The sequence below is a fragment of the Apteryx mantelli genome, chromosome 2, assembly GCF_036417845.1.
Source record: "Apteryx mantelli isolate bAptMan1 chromosome 2, bAptMan1.hap1, whole genome shotgun sequence".
Lineage (NCBI taxonomy): Eukaryota > Metazoa > Chordata > Aves > Apterygiformes > Apterygidae > Apteryx > Apteryx mantelli.
Window position 1 is genome coordinate 37,504,182 of NC_089979.1, and position 23,263 is coordinate 37,527,444.

Genomic DNA, 23,263 nt, shown 5'->3' on the forward strand with positions numbered 1-23,263 from the left:
TTGCAGTGCTATGCAAAATGTGTTGGGTGCTGTGGAGGTAGGATAGGTGCAATTGGTGTTAAGTCTTTCTGGTAGCATCTGTTACACTTATTGAGAAGTGAGAACTGGATTTGATGGAACTCTGAACAAGAAAAGCACCCCTAACAGTTTTACAAGGACCTATGTTGACCTACGTATAAATTAATTCCATTAGGTCTTCATGTATTTTAGAGTGTTAAGACACTGAAGTTTCTCAAATAGAATTTTTTCCTCGACAGCTCTGTGTCATCCAAACTTGGCACACAGAGCACTGGTATACAGTATCCAACAGGATCTGATTCTGATGACTGGCTATTACTGAGATGAGATGTTTCATTGCTTGCTTTGCTTTGAAGGTAGAGTCTCAGATGAGGACGTATCATGTGCTTTTCTGAACTGATCTTCTCATTTTTATTTCAAGACTAAGTTCAGAGATCATTGTGCTCTAAAAACACAGAGGTACGTGGATTTCGAGTGCTGAACAGGGCAGGAAAGGAAGAATGATGATTTTACGTACTTCAGACTTCTGGATGGTGCTTTGTGATCAGATATCGCACAAGTAATTTAAAAAGTAGTGTAAAAAGTTGGCCAAAAAAGCTCATAGTGGACATTTTATTAGCAGTAGAAGGCAGTTCATCATTCTGTTAAGTACTTTACTTTTACCTCCACATTTAGTTTCGTACAGCATATATATATACATATGGGGGACAGAAAGCTAGGTTTTATTCCTTTGTAAGCATCATTAATGAAACAGTTACCTGAGTTTCAGCTGTAGGGCCAAATCATATTTGCTTAAACAGCTTAAGGATTGCTGTTTCATAAATCATCTGTCACAAATTCCTATGATTCCTAAATCAGTTGATCTCCAGCAAAGCCTCAGCTATGTTTTTCCCTCAGCTGTGCACTATGGGTTCCACGTGATGCAAGTCTTTGCATGCTAACTTAGAAAGATAGGCCACTTCTTGGTGTACGAAGAGTCCTATAATGATGCCATTTACTGTTTGCTTCTTAAGTAAAACACAGTGTAAGGGTTCATGCTTTTAGTCTCTGACTGTTGTGTTCTGGATGAATCATTTTGTACAGATAAAATCCATTTGGAAGTCTTATTTAGCATTGATATCTCAAAAGTTCTTTGTACTTGTTTTCTAATTCACCTGTTTACGTAGTTGGTAAGCAAAGGAATGCATTTTAGCTGTTTGTGTTTGTTTACCTCTGACTAGGAGGGTTTTGACCCTGCATAGAATAAAGATTTTTCTAGTATTGTTTCTGCACTGCACTGTAGAATGGATAATAAACTAGCTTTGGAGGTCTTGCTCTGACAAAGGACTGCTAAAAGTCAGTGAAATAACCCTGTTTGTCTACATGTCCGTGTTGCACTAAAGTAGCTGCAACCTGTCAGATCTGTATGGTAGCAGCCTTCATATAATACTTGATTAGGAGTCCTGACTGCTGTAGTTAAGATCTTGGCTCCTTAAGTATTTTTGATTGCCTTTTATTTTTTAGGAGTCACTTTATGGGTCAGAATTTCGCTTTATTTCAGGTATTTACAAACACAAAATAGAGAAATTGCCTGACCAACAGAGTTTACAATCTAAACCTCTTCCAAAGTTATCAAAATAAACTTTGCTATTTCTCAGACTTGTAAAATAGTATTCCAATTTTTCAGTCGACCTGACCCTTCCCTCTGATTTGCTTGCTCTTTCCTACCTCAGAAAAATGCCAGCTCTAATTTAACCTTACAGGTTTTAGTAAGTAGAAATACATTTTTGTTTTTCTTGAAGGGAGGGCAGTGTGGCAATGGATTCATTTTTAAGAAGTCTTATAAACTTAATGCTTTGTAGATGGTGCAACAGGTCTAAGATTCATAGCTTGAAAGGCAAATTTAAACCAAATGGAAATCATTAGGAACAGTAAGGATGGTGCTTTCAGTCATAAAATTTTGCCCTGCTTTTTCAGAGAAGGTAGAGCTACCTATTGTAAAATAGAACTAGCTTCCAAGTTTGTTTTCAGATGACTAAAAATTTCCTTTCACATCTTATCCATGAGTAGAGATGCAGCACTATTCTTGTTCGTTCATCATAGGTCTCTGAAAAACTCATGGGGAATTGAAGGTAGCCCAAGAACTTTCCTGTGGGGTGTAAAAGATTTCATGGTAGATGAATGTCAGCTGCTTTCACTGCTTGCAATAGCTTGAATGACTATGGCTCTGAATACTGGATCAGTAATTATCTTTGACTTGCAAACTACTTCCAAGATCTTCAAAATGTCGATTAAAAGCGAAGTGAGACTATGTAGTTCTAAAATTCTAGATTACAAATTCTTCCCTTGAAGGCTTTTGTTTTTGTTTGAACATAAATGTGTTGGAGTCATTCTAGGAGTGCATGCGTATGAATTAAACAACACAGTTGAAAATAGCCCAGCTACTTTTCTTGTGTGAACTGGAGGAGACCTGTTAAAGTTTTGCATAAGACAAATTGGTTCTCTCTTCCTTCTGAACCTCAACGGTTTTTATAGAGGAGAAACATTGGAGCACAGTCCTGCCCGGAAAGGAGAACTGCGTGGAAGTATGACAAGGCACCTGATGAGGGTTGTGGTGTTCTGGCAGTCCCCATTCTGATTTATAACTTCTGCAGGATGGCTCATACTACATAGGCACCTTCTTCCATATCTGTATACAAACCTATAAACCATCACCTGGCTTGTGTTCAACTGTGGATCAAAGTGAATGACAGTAGGAAATAAGTGAACTTGAAGGTAGTAATTTCTTTACTTTTAAATGCTGCATAGATTTTTACACTGGGAACTGTTGAAAACTAGCAAGCCCTTTTCCTTTTGGTGTGCTCCCTTGAAGAGGATAGCTTGGTTTAGTTGCTTATGTTGTGCTCTGAATGATCAGATATCCCTTGATTATCACTGTGAGCCAGGTGTCATGTTTAAAAGAAATAAAAAATAAAAGACTTTAATTTAGACATGCAAGTGCCTGTTTCCATTCCAGAGGCCAAGAATAAACCACCATTCTGGAGTATCCTTTTTCATAAAACAGTAGGATGCTCAAGATGAGATATCTCAAGTTTGGGGGGGGGGGGGGGACTTGAATAACCCAAATGAGTTGTCCAACAAAGTAGCTGTGGAACATGGGTTTTTGTATCTGTACTATGCCTCACCCACTGTATTCTGTGGGACATCATCGGACTTGTTTACCAATTCTGGCAGTAAATGAAGGCTTCTCAAGTCTATTCACTCTATCAACTGCATTTTGTCTTTCAATGTTCTAGTGTGTGTGTTGTTTTTTTTTTCCTGAAACCCTTTTTCTTTATGGTGTACTTACCTCTAAGCTTGTGAATTAACTTAAGAAATATGGTCAGATGTAGGAATTTAACACTGCTTTTATATAGTCCTTTGCATATGATAAAATACATTAAATAATTAGTCTGTTAGAAAAAGGATCTCTAGCACCAGAAAGTAAGACTTGTAAAAGCCAATAGATGATGTGTGATTTCATTTAAAATACTTTCTAAAGTATTGATATTATAAAACAGTGGTAATTTGTAAGGCTTTTCCAATGTAATATGCAAATTCATTATTTGCTAAAAGGTTCAAGATGACATGCTAAATGTACTGGGCAAAAATTATCATCAATACGGAAAGTTGACTAAGGGCTTGAATTCAGATACAGGATGATTCATCTTGCCAATTGAAAAGAGCATAAGGGAAAACTACCATTTTGTTCTGCAGTTCTGAAGTGTGTTCTTTTAGTTCAGTGAAAACTCTGGCTTTTCACTTTGGATATATAAGGTGTATTTATCTTCACAAAAATGAGTGTGGATATGTGGTTCCTGTACAAATGCAGACTGTGATCTACCAGTATTTATGAAGAACACATGTACAGGAAAGTGACTCTTAAGTACAAGTCATAAATTGAAATGATTATAGAATATACATGGACAAATATACCATGTGTGGTATTGGTAACTGTAATTTCATCAAGCGGTTTTTCAGACTTCATAAACTATGAATGAAACATGATTGTATTGGCCTTATAACAGGTAAAGTAAAATATAGGGTCTGGCTACTTTAAAGTGCTCATAATTCTGCAGCTGGAAATAGCCTTTTGGGACATGATTAAATCTTAAAACCTGCCCATGATTAAAAAAATATATTTCTGTGAAAATCACGTTTAGAAACCCTGGGAAACATTCGAGTATCCACCTCATGAATTTTTACAGTTCCCAGCTTTCTGTATGTAAACATCGTGAGCTATTTTCAACAATTTAGTGATTCTGAGGCGATTCTGTTTTACTTTGAATTCTGCTCCTTCATCACCCGATTATTTTGTTGGTTATGACGGTTTTGTCATTTAGCCTTTTGTCATCTAGCCGGTACTCCTTTACTTGGTGAGATGTTAAAAACTCAATGCTCTTGCCTAATGTTGCTGCTTTGCATGCCAAAAATGAATGAAGCAGCCGTGCATTAAAAGGCAGAGCCCTGCGCAAACCCTCCAGCTTACTGCTGTGACCTCTGCCCTTTTGTATCCTGTGACACTCAGCCTGTCTTTGTGCTCAAGTTTATTCATGATGGATACGTTTCCCTCCCAATCACATATGCTGGGCTCTTGCAGAGAGAACAGATAAATTATTTTCAGCTGCAGCCCTGCCAGGCTGGGGCTGGGCGGGGGGGAGGAGGGCTGCCTGTGTGCTGCAGAGGAGCCTGTTTGAACAGGGGCCCCTCCGCAGCGTGGTCAGGACAGGGTGCAGTCTGAAACTTCTCCTGGAATATGAAAGGGGATGCCTCTCAGCTTCTCAGATCCCTTTTAAATGCAAAAGAATGTAGGAAATTGCCAGATCAGTTAGTTAATCAGTGACAACTGCAGTAGGTGTACAAAAAGCATGGCCCTTAACAAGAGTAATCAGTTGTGCTTGGTGTTTTTTCAGCGCCTCAGCAGGTCGCCGCTGGCCCCACCTCTTGAATCCTCCGCTGGTTTAGTGTCAGCTTTATAAGAGAATGTAATTGCTAGGAGATTTCTTGGTGACTGATGGCAACAATATAAGTCTTCTCTCTGACACCTCCCCCCCAGCCTTGCTTGGGCTTTTTGTTCATGTTATCGTCACATAGCTATATATCAGATCAGTAACTTGAACCACGTATTGACATTAGCAGAATGTATACTTCGCACTGATGACTAAGAAATGTTGCTGTCTGATCAAAACTCAAAATAATATTGACTATATGGGCTGTACGCCTAAGATTCAAACATAATTTACGGAGTTATGTAAAATGTGTTACTGTTCCTCATTAGCGGTGTTATCTTGCAATAACTCTGTATCAAATATTTTCCAAAGTATTCCTGAAATATTTTTGTGACTGCAATTGTTTCTCTTACTTATCTAGGACTATTTTTAGATAAACCTCCTCCTTCTCAATGTATTTTAAACTTACATTGGGATAGAGGATGGTCGTATGACCAAAAAAGGCCTCTTAAAATTCCAAGCTACATAACACTAAAACTGAGGTGTTTCTGGCATAGACTTGCTTCTCTCCCCCGTCCCCCATTTATAATGCACTTAAATGTAAAACCGTTTTTTTATTCCTTTGTACCTCAAATAAGAAACGTCTGAATACATAGTTTTAATAAATGGCTAGAAAATTTGCCTTTTTCTCCTTCTGGACTGGAAAGAAAAGATCGTGTTTGAGGCTTCTTATTTAACTTCATAGATGCTGATTTAAAATTGGCAGTTCTCGTGTTGAGAACACTGTTTGTGATCCAGCCGCTATAGTGAATATAGAGGAAAAGTCATTCAGATTTGGAGTATCTCTTGTTACAACAAGACGTGGTGGGTTTGCATCATAGTACTCCTAGGTGATGCTGTTGTAGTTCTTGTATCAAAGCCGCTGTGAACTTGAATGACGTAGGATATTGTTTCCAAATGCGTGGCACAGGCTGAACTCTGGCTGGTCATTCTCGCATCAGCTGCTTGACAGCAACAAGCTGCCAAATATTCTAAGGCTGTTGTGCCCTCAGTTGCTTCTGTAAAAGCCAGTTCTTTGCCAAAGTCCATGATGTATTAAGGAAATAAAATGCAATCTGGTTCCTACTTAAGTATTTTATGAGAAACTTACCATTACATGCATTTCTTGCCCCAAAAATGTTGCTGAATAATATTCATGTTGGTTTTTGCACAAGTACAGTCAATTAAACTATGACTTTTGAGGAAAGGCAGATGAAGTTTTTGCCCTCCCTACCAGCAACCTTAACAAGATATTGACTGCCTTAAATTTGCCACTGCAAATTTCTGGAAGGAAGGTTCTTCTCCGAAAGACTAACTAACTGGATAGGTGTAAAATTAAACTTCTCAGAAATATTTATACTGTATTTGCTGACTCTTCCCACAGGAGGTAGAATATTCCTGAACTGCATGAGGTCATTCTTTTCATCCTTGCAAGTCTGCTCTCCCTTCACGGGGGGAGGGGGGGGGGAATCCCAACATCCTTTGATCTGATAGAAACTTAATTTTTAACACAACCATACTGTCTGAAGTTTGTATTAGGAAAGCATTCCACATTAAAAAAGTGGCTTTTAGTCATTTGGATAACCAAGTTTCATTGGAAGCAACAGTCAAAATCATGTTATAATTGACTTACAGATCTGCTGTTTTATTTTGGTTTGTCTCTATGCAGGGGGAATGTACTGTGCATGAAGAGTTGTCTATGATATAAATGAGAACTAAGCCTTAAACGAGGAGACTAGGCATAGTTCCTACATGTGCAGCTAGGCACTTGCATAACTTTGCATCGAAAGTGCTGATCACTCAATAGGTGAATAAGCTGACAGCACTGATCAGCTGTCTTCCACTGTATGAACTCTTGGCATAACTTTTACTGTGTTGTCAGGTTGTTACATATGTTTATAAATTTTTTGAATATTTTGCCTCCAACTTTGTTCATGAAAGAAAAATATGACTGTGGTTACTGTCATTGATGTCATCTACTTCCATGTGGCAAATATTCAAATGATTGCCCTTAACAGCCAATAGGAGCTTAGCAGTTTTGAAAAGCACTTTTATATAAAATGTTTAAATGTAGATTTAGTAGGCTATTTTTTAATCCTACGTTTTGAGGCTTCAGCCTCAAAATGACCTTTGGCATGACTTTGTTTTAGCATGAGGCCTATTTCAGCCTACTGCTTCAAAATGAGGTGTTATTTGCATTGCAGGTGTGTCATTCCATTATATAAGTAATTGTTTTGTTTGGTATCTGTCAAGTACTTCAGAATTGTGTCCAAGATGCTTTGTAAAAATATCAGCTGTGTATGATGTGTCTAATTAAAAAAAAAAAAACAACAAAAAAAACCACTTCTAGCATTAAAGAATTAGTTTGGAGAAACATTTTGGGACGTTCATAAAGAAGACAGCTACTTTTCCAAATTCTGTTTATTCCGTTTACTTGCTGCTTGGCTGTCAAGAAATACTGCTGAATTTCTTGTGCAGGAAGAGCGAGACTTGAATTGGGTGACGTGTTTATTGCAGAAAGTTATTCTGAACATAAGAACGTAAAGATGACATTGTGGGGGGCACATAAATCTGTTTGTTGCCCTTGCTGCTTTTTGTTCTTGAGTGTTGATACCTGCTGCTTTGGGAGCAAGAGTAAGGAAGTTCAAATTTTAGGTTTTGCAGTGCTAAGTCAGGTTAGACTTAATGTGGCAGCCAGTTATGTTCCATTCCAAAAAGTGAGGAGCTGACCAAGGCTGCTCAGTCCATGTCGATCCAGAATATTAAGCTGAACGATGGTTAACTACTATTTAAAAACTGGGTCTAGCAGATCAAGATTGGAACGTTGTAGACTAGGGTAAATGCAAGCTTTGTCTGTTGAGACAACAGGGTCATTAAGCAATTGACTGCGTCCTGGTGGTTGGGATCACACCATCACTTTGAACAGAAATATGTTGTCTAGGCAAGTGTTAGGGAAACCTATTCACAGACTCTTCTGGGTCCAGTCTTGCTGGTATAAACTTTCAGTTTTGGGAATAGAGAGACTATAGAACTTTATACCAAAATCTGTGTATTTTGGTTAAGACTAAAAAGGCTTGCTGTTCTTATGCTTGCTATCTTTTTGTATGTTCACAAACTTACTCAGCAATCTTTCTAGGATTCAGATATTCTCTCCTTTGTCCCTGAAAAATAGTCACTGTTTTGTGAATAACAGCTGGTTTTGACTGATGGGAAAATGGAGAAAATGGTACACGAATTTTAGGGTTTTTAGAGTATTTAAGCCAAAAAAAAGACTGTGCTGAACTTACTGTTGTCAGTCTTGGTCCAGCCTTGATGTTAGTACGTTTGCTTTTGTGAGGAAATGAACTGGGGATGTGAATATCTTAGCTAGAATTACTCTCTAATGCAATTGCTATGTCTGTGAGTTCCTGTGGGTTTTTTCTTTATTTCTTTTGTTTAAACTTGACCAGCCTTGAGGATTTAAGCAGAGAAGGTGATGTTGCTTGTAATGAAAGAAGCACAGAAATTATTACAACTTACAGTAAGGCTGCCTACTTCAGAAATAACTGTTTCAGCATAAATTTAAAATTGTGACCCTACCTTCTCCGCCTCATGACTTGCTTAACTATCTGGAAGACGTCTATCCTATTAGCATAGAAGGTTCAGAGCTTACTAGGTAATTCCAACATTGACTGTTCTCTTACCAAAAAGTTGTCTTATTTTGATCACTGTTGTCCTTCATTCCTAAACATGCTCTGTTAGCCATATGTTGCATCATGGAGGTGTGGCTCTCTTATTTGGGGAGGTAGAATAAGGTTTGGGAGCACAATTTCTGACTGTAAAGGGCTGTTGTCATTAAACTTAAGGTTGAACTTAAAGCTGAAAAAATACTACTACAGTTTGGAAACAAATTCTCAAGCACATTCACATGCTGTGTTTTAAACCTGATTGCTTTAGCAACAGCTAAACAGCTGAAGTGTGAACTGATCTCATGTTCTAGATAAAATGCAAACCTAAAATCTTAAATAGTGACAGTGTTTTCACTTTTAATTTAGGTGTTGCATTTATTTGTGTACACACTGCTTCATAAACTTAGAGATCATTTTTTCTTTTTAAAGAGTATATGCTCAGGAAACTGAAGTGTTCTAGTTTCATAGTACATCTCATTCATTGTAAGTGACAGTACCTAGTTCAAATCTGCAAACTGGGATGGGGTCAGCTGGGCAGGAATTAAGGTGTCTTTAATTAAACAAAACCCTTACCTTATTTTCCTTTTGTTTCTGTGGGTATAGTAGCAGGTCCTGTTAGCTGATGTTGACAGTTGTTAGTGGCTGACCCTCACTTCAATTTTATTGGAAGCCTGTCAGCTGATGAACAGTAAGCTAAGCAGTACAATTCAAATGTGTGTTTGATTTCTGGAGATCCTATGTCATGTTGTCTGTAATAATTAAAGTGAGAATTTTACTATGTAGGTTTCAGTTATTTTTATTGCAAAGTTTCATTACTGCATTGGGAGGGTAGGACGTGCTTGTGTCTTCAAAATGATTCTCTTAGGCATGATTTATGTAATAAATTAGTGAACAAACTCTCACCTGTTCATAATTCTGTGGCTATAAATAGATTAGCTGATGGGTCAGATCCTCTGGTTGGCTCAGGTTTGATATTGTGTAGTAACAGTAGTAGCTATGCACTGTGCTTTTCAGCGTTTCCAAGTGGAGAGGCTGTTCTGCTGAATGGAGATCTTCCATACACTTTTGCCATCTTCTAAATGCAGCGTGCATTAGTGGAGGTAGAAGTATCAGAACTCTTCAGGTGATCTTAAATCAATGGAGGGATCTTCACCATGACAGAGTGACCTGCTCTGGAGGCCCGAAGCTTGCACTGCAAGCTTGAATCAATGGAGAAGGTTCCTTCTTGCTTTGTTGCTGGAATTTTCTTATGCTCTGTTTTAAGAAACTGATTGAGGTGGCAAATATTACAGATGGCTTCTGTATAATAAAGAAAACCAAGTCAAAAGAAATAGGTATTTGAGATGAATGTGGCATGTAGGAGTTTACCCCCAAGTGATTTAGAAATACAAGTGTTAATATCCCAGCCAAGCACTAAAGAGATTTAAGAGCGTAGTTTTAAAGATGACATTCAAATGCTATTTTAAGAGAAGTGATAAATGCATGTGCTTTCCCTCTCGCCCTCTGCTTCATGCTGTAGAAGGTCCTCTTGACAATGGCTACAAAAAGTGTAATAAACGTGCTGATAGGTTATCCCTAGACTTGTTTGGGTCAAATTGAATACAGAATGCCAGGCATTTTAACTGAAGGGAAAGTGATTGAAATCTTCCCTCCTCCGCCCCAAAATGCAAAAGAGAAAAGTACAAATTTGTAAATCTTGTTTTGCTTTATCGCTGATCAAGGGCAAGTAGGTATCTGCAAGTACAGTTGCAAATAATGACAAAGGTGTAAAAAGAAGTGTTCAGTTTTCATTTGCTTACATGGACAGACTTCCTTGACTGTCATCTTAAACTTTGTTTTCAGATATAAGCCATAGCATCTAAATTTCTGATTTTAAGAAGGAAAGATATCATTAGACTAGTTTTGTTCAAAATAAGCAGATTCAAACAAAATCTTGTGAGTTTTCTTTGAGGGCGGTGGGGTGGGCAAAGCACCATTTCAGAACATGCAATTCTTTGCTGTGGAAAAGCTAATCTGGAGCTTTTTTGAAACTATTCTGTTCAAGTACATTATTTTCTGAAGTCCAAGTGTATATCTCATTAGGTTAGTATTTATTATTTAAATTCATTTGTCATTACTGGTTTTCCTTAGTGAGTTTTCAAGATTATAATTCTGGAGCAAACTAAACTTTAGTGTGGTCTTCTGAAATGTTATAGTTAGTAACATGATTGTGTGAAGATAATGAACTCCAGTGATTGTATCCCCCTTTATCATCATGAGGGAAATTATGATATGGATTCAGAAATCTACCTTATCTTAGAATGAGGCTTTTGAATTTAATTTTCTTATACAAATTGTTTGTATAGTTTTGTTTAAATGGGAAGAAGCATCATGTTGTTTCTCAATTTACAGCTTGATTAAATTAAAAAAAAAAAAGTGTGGCAAAGAAGACTTAAATGTAAAGTTAGGTTTTGGAGTTTGGTATGTTAAAGGGTCAGAAAAATCTGTTGTCCATATAACTAACTTTAAGTCTGCCAAAGGGCTTGGTGCTGGTGCTTGCTCATCTGATTACGCAGCTCAGGGGAATAAGGTTAAGGACATGCTGTTGGTAACTAGAGCGTTTTCAGGGCTTTAGTTTGGCAGATGGGCTGCTTGGCTATATTCGTACATCTGCCTACCTGCTGTGGCAGCTGCTGCTGCTGCATGTTGTGTTCTTTTGTTCTATTCCACCCAAGAAAGGAACACTAGGAAGTGTAGTGAATGGATTAATTTAAGGTTAAGGCTAGTGTTTTGCTTGCTTCCTAACTCTCTATCATAATAAAGCTTCTGATAAAGCTAATGAATCCTTAAAGCAAAATAGATTTTTAAGATGTGTTTTGGAGGCTGGGACTAGCTGATGTTGTCTAAAACAGTCAAGTATATTTTCTATATATTGTCTGATGTTATTTGTTTCAATATTTCCTTTTCTTTTCTTCCACTTCCCCCACTTCCTCTAGGAGCAGTAACCAGACTTTGCCTGACACTGCGTGGTCCAAAAGAATTAAGGAAATATGGAATGACATGAAGGAGATTAGTTGAGGATTAAAGGCTTTGAGGACAAAACACCTCACCGAGGTGAAGCACAGACTAGCATTCTAGTTGTAGCTCTGAGGAGCTGTGTGCTGAAAAAAGATGGCAGATCCAGGAATGATGAGTCTTTTTGGAGAAGATGGGAATATTTTCAGTGAAGGGCTGGAAGGTCTTGGAGAATGTGGATATCCAGAAAACACAGTAAATCCTATGGGGCAACAAATGCCCATGGATCAAGGATTTCCCTCTTTACAGTCATCTCTTCATCATCCCCCTGCAAATCAAAATCAAGCAAAGTTGACCCATTTTGATCACTATAATCAATATGAACAGCAGAAAATGCACCTGATGGATCAGCCGAACAGAATGATAAGCAATACCCCTGGGAATGGTATAGCATCTCCTCATTCACAGTATCACAACCCTCCAGTTCCTCAGGTTCCTCACGGCAGTGGTGCTGGTGGTCAGATGGGAGTCTATCCTAGCATGCAGAATGAAAGACACGGGCAACCCTTTGTAGACAGTGGCTCCATGTGGGGACCACGGGCAGTTCAAGTGCCAGACCAGATAAGAGCACCATACCAGCAGCAACAGCAACAACAACCACAGCCGACACAACCACCACAGGCACCCTCTGGACCCCCTGGGCAGGGCCATCCTCAGCACATGCAGCAGATGGGAAACTACATGGCTCGTGGTGATTTTTCAATGCAACAGCATGGTCAGCCGCAACAGCAGAGGATGAACCAGTTTTCTCAAGGCCAAGAAGGCCTTAATCAGGGAAACCCTTTCATTGCCACCTCAGGACCTGGCCACTTGTCTCATGTGCCCCAGCAGAATCCCAGTATGGCACCTTCTTTACGACACTCAGTCCAGCAATTTCACCACCATCCCCCCACTGCTCTCCATGGAGAATCAGTAGCCCACAGTCCCAGATTCTCCCCTAATCCTCCTCAGCAGGGTGCTGTTAGGCCGCAAACACTTAATTTTAGTTCTCGGAGCCAGACGGTACCCTCACCTACTATAAACAACTCAGGGCAGTATTCTCGATATCCTTACAGTAACCTTAATCAGGGATTAGTTAATAATACAGGGATGAATCAGAATTTAGGCCTTACAAATAACACTCCAATGAATCAGTCTGTACCAAGATACCCAAATGCTGTAGGATTTCCGTCAAACAGTGGTCAAGGACTAATGCACCAGCAACCCATCCACCCTAGTGGCTCACTTAACCAAATGAACACACAAACTATGCACCCTTCACAGCCTCAGGGAACTTATGCCTCTCCACCTCCCATGTCACCTATGAAAGCAATGAGTAATCCAGCAGGTACACCCCCTCCACAGGTTAGACCTGGTAGCGCTGGAATACCAATGGAAGTTGGCAGTTATCCAAATATACCCCATCCTCAGCCGTCACACCAGCCCCCTGGTGCCATGGGAATTGGACAAAGGAATATGGGCCCCCGAAACATGCAACAGAATCGTCCGTTTATGGGTATGTCTTCAGCACCACGGGAGATGGGTGGGCACATGAGACCAAATGGTTGTCCAGGTGTTGGCCTTGCAGATCCACAAGCAATACAAGAACGACTAATATCTGGCCAGCAGCTTCCCAGTCAACAGCAGTCTTTTCAACAGCAAATGCCAACCTGTCCTCCCATGCAGCCTCATCCAGGGATACATCATCAGTCTTCACCACCCCCACATCCTCATCATCAGCCTTGGGCACAGCTTCACCAGTCACCACAAAACACACCACAAAAAGTGCCTGTCCTTCAGGTAAGATACTTCCAATGAGCAGAAAATTCTTTAAATTACCATAATGCATTTCAGTATACACAAGATTTATGGTTTTAAAATAGCTGTTCTTGTTTGACCTCCCTTTTTGTTGTTATTACTTGTTATTGGGTTTTCTTGCTACGCAGAAACAAAAGGTAAAATGAGATTCAGGTAGCTTGCTAATGTTCTTATAGTACTTACAGGATAACACTATGGATATACCTAAATCTGATACAGCAATAGGAAGAACGGAAGACTTGTGGGTTGTGGGGCGGTGTTTTTTTTTTTTTTTTTTTTTTTTTTTTTAAATCACGTTGGTCCCTTTGAGGGGAAAATGGAAAGCATGTGTGACAATTGTCATTTAAACTAATAATTTTCATATTTGCAAACTTGTAGGAAAAAGTTAATTTTATAATGGATTTGCTTTAACCAAACTGAAGATTTTCTATAAATACTATAGGAATGTTTTATTTTTCTATGTTAAAGCTGAGTTTTTACATGTGAAAAAATTTTCAGGATGAACTTTTTCAGCCCTAAGTGATGGGGCAACAGTTTATATAAAAAGAAGACAACAGATGTGAATCGTAGTCTCAGATTAGATCTTCTAAAACTTAAATGAAATCTCAGATAGTATGAAAGTTTTATTTTACTGAGTCTCTGATCTGTTGGATTTCAATGAAAATATATTGCTCCTGTGTTATTTTTTAATTAAAAGATGGAAATGTTAAAACATCTGATCCTTCTGTAGCTTAGCAGGTTTGATTATGTGTTAGTGTATTAAGCTTGAGCTGAAAAGCTGCCTTTTGGGATCCTTAGGTTTGCCATCACTTGCCTCTGGCTCTATCAGTCAATCATGTAAGAAGTTTTGGTACTGAATGAATAGGTGGCCAGGATATCAGTGTTTTTTTTTTTTTGGTGTTTGGTGTTTTTTTTTGTTTTTTTGTTTTTTTTAGAAAAAACAGTCAGTAGTTAATGCCAAGTAGCTCTCCCCGTATTTGGAGACAATTGTTGGAATGCAGTCATAATGATACGATGCTACAATAAGCCTAATAAATCATATAAACAGCTGTCCTAGCCAGTGTCCCAGGACTGTGCGGAAAGCAGCTGCTCAGCAGTCCCTTCCAGTGCTGCCTGCCGGCTGCTTCTGTTAGCTGCTCAGCACAGCATGAGGTGGGTCTGGGAATCAGATGCACGTACTGCAGAAAGGCAGCTGACAAGGAGTGGTAGATGTAGCAGCTCAGCAGCTGGGAGAAGCTTCCACATTCTCCATGGAAGAAAGGAGGGGGGAAGCACTGGATATGCCGTAGGGCGCTGAAGTCCTGGAAGGGAAATCAGGGACTAAGCTGGGGTAAGGGAAAGGACAGGATCTTTATGGGAGGGAAGAGGAAGCTGTGCTCTTGAAAGGAAGAAAGAATGTCTTCAAGACCATCCCCACACCCCCCAAATTAGTGTGAAATTTTCTACATGTATTTTTCCCTTCCTCCCCCGCACCTGCATGCACATGCTTTGTTTGGAGAATATAAATTCCAGTTCTTGCGTGCACATAGAACCTGTGTTCAGTCCATCGCTCCCTCATGGAGGGAAAGAGTTCTTGACAATACTGCTTGGGTTATCAACTGTGTTGGGTAAGAGGGACAAAAAAGGAGAGAACTCATGACTGCCTTCAGAAAACAACAGAATGAGCAGAAATTTGGAAAAGAAGGAATGACAGCATGGAGAAATTAGTACAAAAATGTTGACAAATGGCAAGAGAGGTACAGGACTGCAGAGTTTGTTTTTTTTGTTTTTGTTTTGTTCCCCCCCTCCCCCCCCACAATAAAGGCTAATATGTCTAGGAGAAAAACTTAAAAACTTGAAAGGAAATCATAGAAACGGTAACACAAGATGTATGAAATAGTAAAGAAACAAAAATAGGTGAGATGGCATTGCTCATACCTTTCACTACTAGTGGTGATGGGTGGTGGGGAGGAAGGACTTAAGATCCATTGTAGTAAACACTGAGCTCTAAAACTGTGGTGTTCTGCATTAGGAGTTAATTCGGTGTTTTCCTCTGATCATCCAATAAACTTTTTTTTAGCAGCAACAGATGGTTTGGGAGGAGAAGGTCTACTTGTAGAAAGGAAAGGTTTTTTAAATGTTCTTGGAACATTCGTTTTCCTTTAATCACTGAGGAGGTAAAATACAGGCAGCTCAAGTTTTAAATGATCTGTGCAATCTATTACGAAGTTTTAAACTGCAGATAAGTAGCTTGAACAAAGGTAAGTGTTGAAACTAAATAATTAGAGGAAAAACACATGAAAATTCAAGTTACTTGATTAAAATCAGTAATTCAGACAATTGTAGCTAGCCAAGTAACTTCTCTGTTAGTCTGCTTCTGTTAAGTTTTTATTTGGTACAAGTTATTGTTACATACCTTCCCTTTAAGTAATAAGTTTGAGAGATGATAGGTGCAGTTTAGTGTGTTTGTGTTAAACCTGACTATAGTAATGAAACACTTGAAAGGAAGGTATTTCCCCCTTGAAAACTGTTTGGATCAAATATATATTGTTCAGGTCAATGAAACTCTGTTCCTCCCCACCCCCTAGGGAAAAATGCAGATGTGTGAAAACCCTGCTCTTAAGATGAAATACAGAATTTGTAGTTATCCTGTCTGACAATGTCTTGTTTTTTTTTCTTCATGTCAGTTGGCAGAAGACTGTTCACTAAAGAACACTTATTTAAATGACTAGGTTGTTTTTATTTGTATACAATTAATTAAGAAAAATGAGTTTAGTCAGGGAAATTAAAATCACTGTACTTTTAAATCAATGGAAGTCATCTTAGTAATTATTTTTCAGTGATTTGAAGCTAGCCTTATCATGGGAAGGCTGTAATACTTGTGGTTAACCAAATTACTGTTTTGTTTTTAGATATCTTGGAAGGAAAGTGAAGTTGTTTTGCTTTTAACTTGAAGGAGATTACTGTGTCAGTTTTAGGATTCTTTGTTCCTTGTGTACAAAATGGCAAATTATTTTGATTGGGAGATACAACTAGTGATTGACAGTTCAGCTGGTCTAGATTAGTAGCACAGAGCTAAGCAAGGTTATTAGGACCTTGTTAGTAGTCAGTTGCTGAATTCAGGTTTTTATAGGTAACCGTTTATAAGAACGACTATAACACTGGGACATTCAATTACTGTGCTTGATTTTCAAAGTGATGTTTTGAAAATGTTCCTCACCAACGTCTTTTAGAAGAGTTCAGTGGCTATGGGATGGGGAGAAAGGCTCTACCATGGCCAGGTGATTGGCCAAGGTACAAAGCTGAGGGTAGGAGTCAACTTGTTTTCACAGTGGAGGGATCTGTGCTGAGCTTAATGCTCTTTAATATGTTCATAATCGACCTGGAAAAGAGTGAAGAGAGATGACAAAGGTTGCTGCTATTGTTAAGATATTCAAAGAGTAAAGTTGAGTGCCAAGTACAGAATGGAGAAGGACCTTACAATAATGAAACTAAATAATTAGAAAGAAATACAACTGGAATGTCAGTTGCTTGGCCGCAAGCTGTGTAAATCAAGGCATGCTGCCTGTGCAATGAAATGACAGACAAAAATCTCTAAAGACAAATGTAGAACAAAGCACAAGAGAAGATGTTGTTCTCAGGTGGACAGTAAAGGTGTCTGAGCTGGTTACCACTGCTCAGGAACAGGATCTTGGTGTTGGATGGCTATCTGAAAATATGCTATGACAGGCAAAGGAGTAAAACATTAGGAATGGTTATGGAAGTAGTAGAGAGCAAAACGGATTATTATCATGTTGCTACATATATGCATGGTATGCCTGTGGGTCAAGTGCTGTACAGTTCTGGGTCCCTTCCTCCCACCTAAAACGAAACAAAACAAAAACAACAGTAGCACTTGAAAAAGCAGGGAGAGGGATGATTTGGGAAGAGGGAAGGGAGAGGTACAGAGGAAAGCCTGTAAAATTTTGAGTGATAAAGGGGCATGAAAAAGGTGAATGTGAAACAAGGATTAGTGGCCTTTTGTTTTTGTACTTTTAGGGTGTTCAGCAAATTATCAGGTGGCGAGTTCAGAACAACATATTAAGATGCTGATCTCTCCGTTTCGAGATGTACAGAAAAATCGGTGCTTGTTAAACACGAAGGCACTACATTTGGCCCTGCAGATCTGTGCCATTAATAACAAGTGGCTGAGAGTTTGTTATGAGGATGCATCTACTATATGTGTGTCCAGTTCTTGTCCGCTTCCACAGACACTATAACTATTTTCAGAGAATTTTATTAGTGGTAGAGTGAGCATAAGAATTTTTTCTGTCAACATCAGGCCGTCTTGGGGACGGTTCTGTATAGAACTTCTCATTTACCCACAGCTACTGTTTATGTTTGTGGAACATGTTTAATGAATAACACTCAAATCTACACTATTTATGGTTGAGTATGGGAATAATTAAAGAAAGGATAATTATGGTTTAAAGCCTCTATGCTAGATTAAGTAGTGGAACTTGACAGTGGGTACTGACAGTGTTGAGGAATCCTGGGTTGAGGAATCCAGCTACTTTCTGAGAAGGTACTTATTTTGTGTCACCAGTTCACTGCCAAAAATTTTTTTTTCTGTTCTCTTGGTTATCTGTGGACATGTGATTTTTTTTTTTTTTTTTTTTTAAAGTCACTCTTAGCTCTATTTGGTATGAGTGCATTGCCTTGAAATTTCCTGTGCTCCCTAGGAGGGGAAGAGACAGGGAAAGTCCTGCTGAGTCACCAGCAGAGTCATCCCTGTGACAGGATCTTCCTGTGTTTTCAAACTTTGTGTTGCTGCCTCAGCTTAATTTATACCTGAATGAAGAGGTATGTGAACTACTATCAACTTGTGTGATTTGAAGTGATATTCTAACCCAGCAGAGAGTGCTTGTGAAGTCAGTTCCACTTGTACGCTGAAATGAAGTTGACATTCTCCTGGGTGGTTTAATTTTTCTAATGCGTAGAAACAGTATAGTAAGAAGAGACTCTGTCGTCTTATTGTCTTCACATAATCAATTGTCTTTCAGTCTTTGTACTATAATTTTATTTAGTAACAAATGGTATTATTTTAAATAGGTAGGATTTTTTGCTTAAATTAATATTTTTAAGCAGTGTCCCACAGGTCCAGAGAAAACTGTTAGCTGTTCCATTGTGTGTTTAGCTTTTTGCTGTAAATAAGTAGAAGTCCCAAAATTTAAAAATTTCTAAACACTATTAGTTGGGTACCTTTTATTTTGATTCAGAAGTTATGCAGCAAAACCTCATGGCTGGCCCTGGAAATTCTAGTCTCCCTTTCCAAGTGTTCTTGCACCAGCAAAAACTAGTGGATATTGGCAAAGGTGCTAGACTAAACAGAAAAAAAACCCCACTAATGCTGAACCTTGATGATAGATTACAATTGTATGTTACTTCAAAAAATATATATGTAAAGGAAAAACTCCAAACCAAAGCAGAAGCAGTGGAGAAAAATGAATGAAAAGTTGAGAAGAAAATCCGTAGGATTCATCTGAAAGTAAGGCTGGTAATCGTAACTTATTTTTAGACGTTTAGAAGCTTCCACTGTATTTTGTTGAGGCTCTGAAAAACTTCTGTATTTGAGCAAGGTACGCAATGTAATTAGCTATAATTTTCCAAATAAAAGTAGGCCATTAAAGCTGCTTTCATTTAAAAGCATTGAAGTAATTTCATGTCTGTGAAGTAAATATTGTATTATGGTGACATCTGGTTCAACTGTGAGCTAGTTCACATTCAGTTCTCTCAAAGGATATAATAATATGAACTACACAAAAGTTCATGTTACTAAACTCCTTAGATATATGCCAGTCTACTAATTAATATTAAGAGATCCAAAGACTTGTTACCACCTCACCCTTGAAAAGCCTATATGTACTTTTGTAAATCAAGGGTTAGAGTGACTCTGGACAGAATAGGCCTCTGGGCCGAAGATTTGTAGTATTTAGGTGGGTTTGTTGCGGATTCTTTTTCTTCCTTTTTTTTAAATTGGAATTGAGGAGGTGGAAGCAACTTTAAGAATACTTTTTCCTTAAGGTGTCATAATTTGACTGTACTGAAAATAATTTGTGCTGTTAAATTATCTGTTCCGGAGTTTTGGGTGAAACCAGTTTGCAGCATTAGCATAAGAATACAAGTCCGCATCAGCATGCTGATTTTTGTAGGCATCAGAGTTACCAGACTTGTTCTTCAGCACTACTGTGTTGGAGGTTTGTACATGTTTGTGACCTGGCCATTGTTTTCCTGGAATCTTTAGTGTTGTCTGAGGAATTGCCTAGCTAGAAATACTTGTGAATTATGCTACTGTTCAGTACTTCAATATTTTTATCTGTTGATAGTCATCTAGTGGGATTTGGCAATCATCTTATTTTTACATGAATGAATGCGTTCTCCTATTTTATATTTATTCAAACAGATTTAAATCTGTTGCTTCAGAGAAGCTTTTTTATATGACTGAAAGATGATAGTCTAATACAGACCCTGACATCTGCATCACCATCATAAGCCTACATAACTTAAAGGATGGAGAACTGGGGCAAATGAAAAGAAAAATGTTTATTATTATCAAGATTGTCATTGTATTAAAAAAAAAGAATGAGTTCCAGGTGAAGCAATAATTTGCTGCCTTTTATTATGAAGCTTCCTAGTCTTCCTATTCTCCTCTTGCACATGGAATTTGAGGCATCCGTTTGTTTTAAACTGATTAGTTCAACTTACTCATTAGTGCTGCCTTTGCTTGTTTCTTGAATGTTAGTGTTACAAACTTGCCTATTTCCTCCTGTTTTTTTCCCTCTCGCAAGAGTAAATATATCAGTTTCCTCTATGATGGAACACTATATCACTCTGAAGTTTGATTTTTACATTTTTTTAAAGGCCATTTTCTCCCTCAAATTAGTGGGCCAGTGCTTTTGACTTTTGAATTTTCAAAATTGAATTATAATGCAAGAATTGATAACTAAACAACTATGAAGCTAAAATGCTGCCTAAAAAAGGAATGGTCCCATCTGAACAAACTATCAGAATTACACCAAATATGCTCTGTGAGTTTTCTTTTCTAGATATCCATGTTCTTTTAATTTTATGGATATATATCTTGCAGATGATAATGTGGTCTGGATTTTGGGAACAAATTGCTCAGTTTTTCTTTAGAAATATTTGGTACCTTCTTTTGTCTATGGAGATCTAAAACTTAGTAGCTAAGGAGAAAGATTAGCACCCTTGGATTTTTCACTGTGATTCAAAAATGTATTTGTACAGGTTTGGGGTGGGTTTCTTTTGAATAATTCTCAAGTTGTGGGCATGTTTTAAAGATGGAAAAATTGATTCCCAGGAGCTGGAGTAGAGCAGAGTAGGAAGTGTGGGAAGAGGGGTTCAGGGAAGGGGAAGTGAAACACTGAGGTGATCTGACAGAGCAGTGTTAAGAGGCAGGACTAGGGAGGAGATGGGCAATGGCATATGTTAAAACGGGGACAGAGAAAGTTCTGGGAGGTAGCCCCTCTTGTCCGCTGGCTGTTGGAGGCACCTGCCTCTTGGGACCTTGGTGAGAGGCAGCCATTTGGCTCAGTGTCTCCTGTTACTGCTCGGTGTGCTGCTTCCATTCATACCTTCTTTCTCTGTCTCCTCTTGCCCATCTCTGGGCAGATACTCCCCTGACAGCTTCCCAGCACAGCTGTGCCAGCAGCTTTCAAACCTGGAGCGTTCACAATGCAGCCTAAGGCTAGTGGGAGGCCTATAAGGAAAGAATTAGAGAATTGCTGTATTATTCCAATACCAGACCAGGTGCTCTCTTCTGCACTGTTCTCTTCCAACAGCTGAAGCTTTAAGCACAGACTAGATACTGAGCGTTATAAAAAAAATCCATGGAAAATAAAGGTGGCTGAAGTCTGGGAATACGGAATTGTACCCCCTTCCTTGCACCAACACACATGATCCTTCCTTTGGTGAACTCTTATGCTGGTAAGGGAACCGCCCTGGCTGATCCCCTCCTAGCCAGGTTAAGTTCCTGGCAACGCTTCACTGTGTGTGCCTGTGTGATCGCCCGGGCTGGTGGTGGGGGAGTGGGGAGGCTTGGTGGGAGGAGATGGGCCCTGCTGCTTTCTGAGGCGGGGAGCTTTTAGCTCCTTGTACACCCTTAAGTACACACCAGTTTCTGTAGAGCTTTAGCTCAGTAACCAGCCCTTGAGTCCTCCCTCACGTTTTGGTAAAGTAAAACTCCAGTGGAAGTCAAAACTTTGTCCTGTCTTACTGAATTAGTGACAAACAGGTCATGTTCCAATGTCTCCTAGTTCTTTTTAACTCTCGCCTTATGTTCCTTTTTTCCACCAAAATAAAAATGATTAACTTGCTTTCAGAGGTGTGTTTTCTTTTTTAGGAAAGAGAAACTTTTTTTTTTCCTCTTCCAACTGATATTTGCAGTTATTTTGTTATTGAAGAGATGAAAGAATATCCCTGTTCTAGCAGAAAGAGCTTGGCACAATTGTATTAGATGTGCGTAGTGTGCACTGAAATGAGGGAAGACACTTTCAGTATCTTTCTCAATCTTTGAATTGTTTCCTTGAGCACTGAATGTATATTTTGTTTTTTTGCTTCAACACAGAGTCAATTAAAAGTAGTAAAAATTAGAAATAAAACCTAAAAGTAATTTCTTAGTTTTCTTTTTGAAGTTGTAGAACTGATATATAGGATGGTTTAGTGATCTGAACACAGATTTGATTGATGAACTGAATCAGCATTGTTTCTGCATTTTGCTAACCTTGAAAGATCACCTTCCAAAGACTTAGTTAGAATTCACTCAATTACTGGGAGAGGTTGGTAGTAATAGTACACCTTTTTATTAAGAGGAGCATATTGATGATGGACATAGAAATTATTTACACAGAACCCAACTCATGATTCAGATTCTTACTCAGATGTCCAATACTCTAAAACACGCCAAATTCCTGCTCTTCTTGTAACTTGGAATTCATTCCAATGTTGTTCTCTGTTAAGGCTGCAGTTAACAAGACAACACCAACTGATCCAACAGTTCGAAACAGGAAGTCCCACTTCCTACCGCTTACCCTGCGTTAGCTCTGGCTGCTTGTTGGATCCCTTCAAAGCTGACTCTTTCACTAACCTGTCAGAAAAGTAAGCCAGGAAGAAAAAAGTATTTCCACCTTTAAGAGGCAGTTGGATTGGTTCAGCTACTTCTGGAACCAAAACATGAGTGTCCTTTATTTAGGAATGTGGTAATTGTAGACTTTAACATAAGAGGAGTGAAACTGTGCAAGATGTGGGAGACCTGCAAGAAAAAGGCAAACGAGTGGATATCTCTCTGGTCTTCCATTGTTGGACTGGGAAGAGTCTTTATTCCTTTGGTTATGTTGCTCCATCACCTATTAATTCCTGAATGAGTACCAAGGGTCTGGATGCAACTGTTTCCATATGCTTCTCCTCAGCTTTTTTTTGTTAGTCAGCTTTAGGAGACAGAAGCCCAATGTTTTCTGTTAAACACAGGACTTAAGATCTTCTGGGAATGGGTTCATATTGCATGAATTGCTGCTGTAGAAATTAAACATTGAGAAATATTAACTTCTGGAGCTTGGTAGTTGTGTATGGATCATTACTAATCTTTAATTTTGGAAAACTGCAAGTATTTGTCATCAGCAGTGCAACACTGTTACCCTTCAGTAAGGTATAAAGCACAGAATGTCTCTTTGGTATATTGTTATAACA

At 38.7% G+C, this 23,263-nt stretch overlaps 1 protein-coding gene across 1 annotated transcript in view; it reads left to right on the forward strand.

Moving 5' to 3' along the window:
• The window catches only part of CHD7 (chromodomain helicase DNA binding protein 7), a 132,978-nt gene that overhangs the window by 30,955 nt on the left and 78,760 nt on the right, over positions 1-23,263 (forward strand). The window contains exon 2 of the mRNA XM_067290491.1: positions 11,668-13,525. Within this exon, the coding sequence (XP_067146592.1) occupies positions 11,843-13,525 (1,683 nt within the window). The 5' untranslated portion in view covers positions 11,668-11,842. The remainder of the gene's footprint in view (positions 1-11,667; positions 13,526-23,263) is intronic.